This window comes from Poromitra crassiceps, assembly GCF_964638095.1.
Source record: "Poromitra crassiceps genome assembly, chromosome: 4".
Classification (NCBI taxonomy): Eukaryota; Metazoa; Chordata; class Actinopteri; order Beryciformes; family Melamphaidae; genus Poromitra; species Poromitra crassiceps.
Window position 1 is genome coordinate 10,464,353 of NC_139626.1, and position 8,434 is coordinate 10,472,786.

The following is an 8,434-nucleotide window of genomic DNA, read 5'->3' on the forward strand; positions in this document are numbered from 1 at the left end:
GTATGCGTGTACTTTACTTACTTTACTTTATGTCATTTAGCAGACGCTTTTGTCTAAAGCGACTTACAATACAATACAGTGCAGTACAATATAAAATCAAAGAATACACATTATCAGCAACAATACAGAAAAATATATCAAGCAATGAACAAGGTAAAAGACAACAAACACTTATAAAAAGTAGCACTTATAAACACATAGCAAACAATAAGCAAGGTAAACTATCGACAATTGAAAAGTAGCACTTATGAAAAGACAGATCCGGAAGGGCCAAGATATAGTCCAAATAGGTGAGTCTTTAGTCTACGACGGAAAATAGGCAGTGTTTCAGCTGAACTGACCGAAAGGGGGAGCTCATTCCACCATTGTGGCGCCAAAGAGTAAAAGAGTCGGGATGTAGATGAGCGACCCCCGGGTCCGCATAGTGATGGAGGGGCTAGACGGACAGGACGGGTGGAGGTACGGAGAGAGCTATGCAATGGTTGGAGCTCAACCATGGATTGTAAATACATAGGGGCGGTGGAGTGCTCTCTATGTGTATGCGTGTATGTGTTTGCGTGTATGTGTATGCATGTATGTGTATGCGTGTATGTGTATGCGTGTATGTGTATGCGTGTATGTGTATGCGTGTATGTGTATGTGTATGCGTGTATGTGTATGCGTGTATGTGTATGCGTGTATGTGTACATGTGTATGCGTGTATGTGTCTACGTGTATGTGTATGCGTGTATGTGTATGCGTGTTATGTCCGGAGTTGCAAGGCACACCGTTGCTCCGATCCTTCCGTTACCTTCTTATTTTTAATGTTGCTTTGTACAGCACCTTGTAACACTGGTTTTGAAAGGCGCTTTATTATAAATAAAATGTACTTACTTACGGTACATGTTTAATAGATTCCTATTCATACTAGGCTATATATTTTGATATTGCCCATGAACCAGATGACTCTCTCTAGTCTCCTAGTCTAGTCTCTAGATTAGGAATGTTACCTTTTTCTTCAACCGGACTGTGAAATACTATTACGTTTGGAATGCTAATGTATAGATACAGTATATATACCGTATAGAAACTGGTAGCATCAGCAGTGAGTTAGCAGTGCTGTGTGTACCTACAGACAATATGCAGTGTTAGGGTAGGGTGACCAGACGTCCCCGATTTTCGGGGACAGTCCCCGATTTCGGTGCTCTGTCCCCGGCTGGAGCTGTCCCCGAAAATGTCCCCGATTTCAGCCACAAAGTCAAATAATAATACTGGCAAGAAACTCGATAACAGAGCATTTGCGGCACCACAAAAGCCTGTCATTGTGCACGTTGTGCAAAGTGCTGCCTGTGTGTGACAGAGTAGATCACAGAGTAGATGTCCTCCCTCTGCCCGTGCCGTGGTTTTCCCAGGACCCAGCCGCACGCAACTGAAGCCCCAGAGGTGGCGAACGAGAGGCGGAGTCTGCTTGCTGCTTTTGCTACCGTCCTTGTTTACCGGACCCCATTCAGCGGGTTATCCATCCCAGTTGTTTTGAATAGTTAAAAGTACAGTAAAACTATCTGGTAAGTAAGTGCAGTAACTAACTCAAAACGTTTTTGCAGAGAAGTCAGTAACGTTTTTATGTACACCAAACTCCATTGAAAAAAATTACAATTTTTAACATGATTGGCAATGGATCATTGTTATCTAGTCATTAGCCTACTGTTCCCTAAATTGGCCTTCAGCCATCAAAACTTTGATAACCCCTGGTTTAAATTAAACACAATAGGTCATATTTATCCCTAGATTACAATTTTAATAATTCAAATTGCCTTTTAGTATTAACATGATTTTTTAAATTATTTTGTCAGCATTTAATATTAAATTAGCAGTTAATATGGTCATGTGGCCATTGAATACTTGAAACTGGTGAGCGACACCCTAAACTCAAGGAAAGTGTTTACTGAGGTAATAAATCACTACTGTAATGTTTTTGTTTTGTGTAAATAAATTATCCACCAGTTGGTGAGGTCAAAGAGAGAAGTTGTCCCTCTCTTCCTGCCACTCTACACAATACACCAGTAGCCTATTTCCCATGAATTACCTAGGCTGTCTAATTTGTGGTAAATTGTGCCAGATAAATAGTAACCATTGTAAACTGCTTCTTTTTCAATTGTTTCAAAATCACAAAGTTCTTCATAGATCTAGCCTCTTACTTTTGCTCTCAAAGTGCACCAGATTTATGCATTTTACTGTAAAATGTACACAATTTTCTAAAAGCAGGGGGGGCACAGCCCCCCCTGGGCCCCCCTAGCGGACCAGAAAATGTCCCCGATTATCATTTGAGAAATCTGCTCACCTTATGTTAGGGCAGCAAGTATGCAGTGTCAGGGCAGCAAGTATGCAGTGTCAGGGCAGCAAACAGTCCCATCCACACACTGATGTTCCGTTTCGTCTACAGAACTGGCTGCTGCTTACTCCTGACCAAGCACATTGCATCTGGTTTCTGCTGTCTGGTTGCCAAAGCAGAGAGAGGCTGTTTACACAGCTCCAATTAGATGAGCTCAAACATGTTGAACGTGTGTGTCTCCACTCCCGGCCCACTCGGCTAGCCTGCTGCTCACACAGAGAAAAGACCGGCCCGCTCGGCTAGCTTGCTGCTCACACAGAGAAAAGACCGGCCCGCTCGGCTAGCTTGCTGCTCACACAGAGAAAAGACCGGCCCGCTCGGCTAGCTTGCTGCTCACACAGAGAAAAGACCGGCCCGCTCGGCTAGCTTGCTGCTCACACAGAGAAAAGACCGGCCCGCTCGGCTAGCCTGCTGCTCACACAGAGAAAAGACCGGCCCGCTCGGCTAGCCTGCTGCTCACACAGAGAAAAGACCGGCCCGCTCGGCTAGCTTGCTGCTCACACAGAGAAAAGACCGGCCCGCTCGGCTAGCCTGCTGCTCACACAGAGAAAAGACCGGCCCGCTCGGCTAGCCTGCTGCTCACACAGAGAAAAGACCGGCCCGCTCGGCTAGCTTGCTGCTCACACAGAGAAAAGACCGGCCCACTCGGCTAGCTTGCTGCTCACACAGAGAAAAGACTTAAAGGCAGCACAAATATTTTTCGGACTTTGCCAGTGCCTCTGTCTGGACAATTTCATTTCTTGGTCCCTCACAGTCTGAATGGGCACTGTGGTTGTCAAGTACAATATACATGTAGGCCATTGCACTAACAGAAGCATAAGCCATGTCATGCTTTAGGACATAGGCCTACTGGGTTACCTTTGATGGAAATCTCCAACAATGATAGGGGACATATTGACTTCTCATTCCACTGAGTTTTGTGTTTCTAGCATAAAAACAATTTCCACTTCATAGTCATAGAAACATTGAAACTAAGATGTGTTGCTACTGTATGTATTGAGCACTATTACACACAATAGGACTTCGATCTGAAATCATGACATCCTCTGGGCACCAGAGTCATCAAAGAAGTCATGGTTTCCTAACACTTAAATATTCTTTGACCAAACTCTTTTTAACAGTGGTGAGTAGTGCAGGAGGAAGAGAGGCACAGTTGAACTTGACAAATGACGACTCGCATATATGGACCACAGCATTAGCGTGGTCAGACAGTGTCAGACAGTCGGCATGTAGCACATCATGTAACCTCTATTTTCTGCAACACATCCATTTATGCACACCTGCGCCTGAACTGAGGGTGTCTGTTTTTTTTCTTAAGACTCGATTCGCTTGAAGAAATAGCGATAAGAGCGAATAGGAACTGATGTGAGCATTCTCTTTTTATTGACACAGCAGTTTATAGAGTATAGTAAAATGATCCTCCTTGTCTTTCCACAGTCTATAAGCCTGATCGAGCGTGGCAACCCATCCCGCAGCCTGGAGCAGGTGTGTCGATGGGCCAACACGCAGCAGCGCCGCGACCCCGACCACGATGAGTACCACGACCATGCCATCTTCCTCACAAGGCAAGATTTTGGTCCCGCAGGTATGCAAGGTACTGTATTCTTCTCGATCGAGGCCTGTGCAGACTGAGTGCTGGTATCTGCTTCCGTTCACAAGGGGTTGGCTTCAAGTCTTGCCCAGGTAAGGTCAGTGGAAACGGGGCGACGCCACAGCCGAGGTCAAGAACCCGATTGTGGCGGCGGCAACCTCACGCACAAACCTTCAGTTGAGTTTTCCAACACCTTGCTGACTTGACATGGATGCCACCCTGGGTTTGAAAATTCTAATTCATAATGCAAAAGAAGGTTTTTTTGGCATGTGGAGAAAAAACAGAAATGCATAAGTGTTTTGATTTAATTTGTGTAACAATAACTGTTGTTTTTGTATTCTTCAACTTTACGTTCATGATATTGATGGAATTTGAGTTGTCTTTATGCACAACTGTTTGGTAAAGTTCAGGATGAACTTGCTTGGGTCCACTCACAAATAACCAATGCAGGGCTATTACTAGCCATGATCATCGGTCCTAATAACACATGTATGTACTGTATTAGGAGTAGGGATGCACAATGATATTGGCATGTCATCGGTATCGGCCGATAAAGGCTTTAAAACTAATTCTCCGGGGGCACGGTGGCTCAGTGGTAGCGCTGTCGCCTCACAGCTAGGTCCTGGGTTCGATTCCCACCTGGGACGCTGTGAGCGCTGAAGGAGTGCGTGCCCGTCTGCATGTCCTCGAGTGCCCACCGCCCGGGTGGGGTCGTCAAAAGGGCCTTTCTGTGTGGAGTTTGCATGTTCTCCCCATGCCCCCTGGGGGTTTCCTTCATATAGGAACCCCTCACCAAAACATGCAATATCCTGGTCGCTGAAGTGGTGCCTGGTCATTCGGGGTGCCTGTTTGCAGGGAGGGGAACTCGTTGGAATAGCGTGATCCTCCCACGTGCTATGTCCTACCGGTGAAGCTTCCCCTGTCAGGTGAAAAGAAGCGGCTGGCTACTGCCCATGTCTCGGAGGAAGCATGGAGCCAGTTTCGGCTCTCCTCAGATCGGCAGAGGGTGGAGCAGCAACCAGGATAAACCGGATAAACAAATTAAAATTAGCACTAATGGGGGATAAAAATGGGATAAAAAATCAGGAAAAATGTATATAAAAAAAAATATATATATATATATAATTCTCGGCATTGGCCTAAAACAAACTTTTCTGCTGATATGACAGGCCGATAAAATGACACTTTAACTATGGCCAAATGCTCAATGCTTGACTACAGTAAATGCTTGACTAAATGCTCCACGTTTCCCCTGGTTGTGGTGGCTATATTGTCAGGATTGTCTCAGGGAGAGCATCATCCAAGCCTGTTTAAGTATCTGTAAGAATCTTACATTTTTGTTTGAAAGAAAATGTTACGTAAAAACATGGCATGTTTTCTAAGTTAGTTTTCTTATTTTGCCCAGTGAATGTGTACATTTTGAAACACATTGTATATTTGTCTGCATCGGGCCATCACGATAAGAGTAGGCATAACAATGTCCTAATTCCACTTCAGGAGAGACTTGATTTTCTCGGAAAAATTCAGGTTGAAAAAAATGCGTGCAAATATCGATATCAGCATCGGCAATCATCCAAAAGAAGAAAGAAGAAAATATTGGATATTGGTAGAGCATCTGGGTAGTGTAGAGGGTAAAAGCAGTCACATACCACTCTGGAGACCCGGGTTCAATTCCCAGCAGTTTGGCCAGACGTTCCTACAGACACTGCGGGTGGGAAGCCGGAGGAGTATCAGTCCTGATTGCTGCACTAGTGCCTCCTCTGGTTGGTTGGAGCACCTGTTCGGGGGGGAGGGAAACTTGGGGGAATAGTGTAATCCTCCCAGGCGCTACGTCCTGCCAGTGAAACTCCTCGCTGTCAGGAGAAAAGAAGTGGCTGGCGACTGCACATGTATCGGAGGAAGCATGTGCTAGTCTACGGCTCTTCCCAGATCGGCACAAGTACAATTGTGGGAGAAAAATCTGGAAAAAAAAGTTAAAATGATCGGATATCGTACAAAAAAAAAACAATATTGTGCATCCCTAATTAGGAGAAAGAGTTTCATACATGTTATATGAGTTTAGCCTTTGTCTCATGCTGTATTTCTTCTTTTCAGCACTTGTGAGATGATTTTTCACAAAATGTTGAAGTGAGCAGCCTAACCAACGCCAGCAGACAGCTTTGTGAGAACAGAACCAACACAGACGTCTTCTGTGCTCACGTTCAGTAGCGCTCACCAGCGTGTGTTATATTTGTAACGTGTCATGTTTAGAGGACGATCAGAGACTACCTGCTTTGCGTGTCACACCTTCGGATGTTGCCATGGCCCCAGCTGTTGTGTGTTCATAACAGGCCCGTTTCTATGGCACCTTGCCTCATGTTGGGCTGGACCCGGTGCTGTGTCCCAGGGTCACGGGCAGACATCACACCCTCATGCCAGAGCTTTGCTGTGAGATGATAGATTCTACAGTATATCCAAATATGGACTTTGCGATGGGGGCGGGGGGGGGGGGGGGTAATGGAGGGAAAATCCGTACGGTGTGACTGCAAAGCAGATTTCAGACGATGAATCTCAGAAGTCCCGACACATAACAACATAATAACATTTGATAGTGAGTTTTCCGTCTTTGAAAAATGTGCCCATAAACGATAGCCGTGAATGCTATCACGCAGTGCTTGTTATGCCATCTGTTACTCGCTCATTTCCCATGCAGTATGTTTCATGTGTGAGTTTGTCAGCCAGACGACCACAGAGCATCTCTTCCTCACTCATGAAATCAGCAATATAGAATATATAGCTTATAGACATTTTTCACCATGGCTTCTGCTGCACTTTCGCTTCAATGTGCAACGCTCATAATGGCCTCTTCATTGAAATGTCCGCTGCATTCTCCTGCGTCCCTTTCATTCATTCGGCTTTCAGATAAAAGGGACGCTCCACCACTGCTTTCATGTTTGGCTATTTCACTCATGGCGCTGAATAGGAGCATTTTTTCTCCATTTTCTCAGGGTGAATCAATTCTCATTCTCATCAACCATTTTTCTCCACTAAGCCATCCAGACCATCATCATGACCATGACATTCCTACTGTAGCAAATACCACTTTGCTATCACTGAAATAACTTGCTGCAGACATTTCTCTTTTTTTTTTCTTTTTTTTTTTACAACCACCAACATGCCTTTCAAGAGCTTTTATCATCTGTCTGTTTCTGCATTTTCTGCTTTTTACCTGCATGCCAAAAGTCTTCTGACGGTCACAAAGCATGACATTTATCATCCAGCCCCCAAAAAAGACAAAAAGGCCAGAACGTGCTTCTGAACCAAGCCACATGCGCTAAAGCTGAAACGCTGCACATTTCTTGATCGAGTCATGTTTCATTTTTGTGCTTTGCTTATAATAAGTCTGTTGTATGGGGTACCTGTGTTTTCTATGGATATACTGGGTTGATCTGTGCTGGATTTTTATAAGTCTGTTGTATGGGGTACCTGTGTTTTCTATGGATATACTGGGTTTTTATAAGTCTGTTGTATGGGGTACCTGTGTTTTCTATGGATATACTGGGTTGATCTGTGTGCTGGGTTTTTATAAGTCTGTTGTATGGGGTACCTGTGTTTTCTATGGATATACTGGGTTTTTATAAGTCTGTTGTATGGGGTACCTGTGTTTTCTATGGATATACTGGGTTGATCTGTGCTGGGTTTTTATAAGTCTGTTGTATGGGGTACCTGTGTTTTCTATGGATATACTGGGTTGATCTGTGTGCTGGGTTTTTATAAGTCTGTTGTATGGGGTACCTGTGTTTTCTATGGATATACTGGGTTGATCTGTGTGCTGGGTTTTTATAAGTCTGTTGTATGGGGTACCTGTGTTTTCTATGGATATACTGGGTTGATCTGTGTGCTGGGTTTTTATAAGTCTGTTGTATGGGGTACCTGTGTTTTCTATCAATATACTGGGTTGATCTGTATGCTGGGTTTTTATGAAAGGCTTCCAAGCTTGCTGTTTGGCTCAGGGCTTTTTTTTCAAAGTGCATTAAAGACACATTGAGTACACAAGCTGTTACCCAGACAGATCCTCCAGGCGTGTTCAGAACCCACTGCAGTCAGTCAAACTGTTGCCAGCGTCTGCTGTGGTTTAGCATCGATCACTTCCTACCTTCCAGGTGTTTTGTTGTTGGCACCGTGGCAGTAGTAATTGTAGGCTACAGTATGTGGTGGCGCTTCTTTAGCGTAGCCGCCGAAGACGCTTACACACAGTGAATGGCATCTAGCTATGAGCACAGACTGCGTGTTAATGCAAACCCCAGCTCGAACCTACACTGCCCTGTATGATGTTTATGTGATGTGTTACTTACAGTTTTCACATTCCTTCAATGATTCATTACGTTGCTATTCTCAGTAGCTCTCCCCGGGGGCTCCGCTAACATAATCACTATTGTGAGAGGTTGTTGGTTCAATCAAACCTATCAAAGTAAAATCATATTTGTAGAGAT

At 44.5% G+C, this 8,434-nt stretch overlaps 1 protein-coding gene across 1 annotated transcript in view; it reads left to right on the forward strand.

Annotated features, from left to right (window-relative positions):
• adamts14 (ADAM metallopeptidase with thrombospondin type 1 motif, 14) overlaps nucleotides 1-8,434 on the forward strand; it is a 74,772-nt gene that overhangs the window by 43,509 nt on the left and 22,829 nt on the right. Inside the window, exon 6 of the mRNA XM_083636208.1 lies at nucleotides 3,809-3,956. Within this exon, the coding sequence (XP_083492334.1) occupies nucleotides 3,809-3,956 (148 nt within the window). The remainder of the gene's footprint in view (nucleotides 1-3,808; nucleotides 3,957-8,434) is intronic.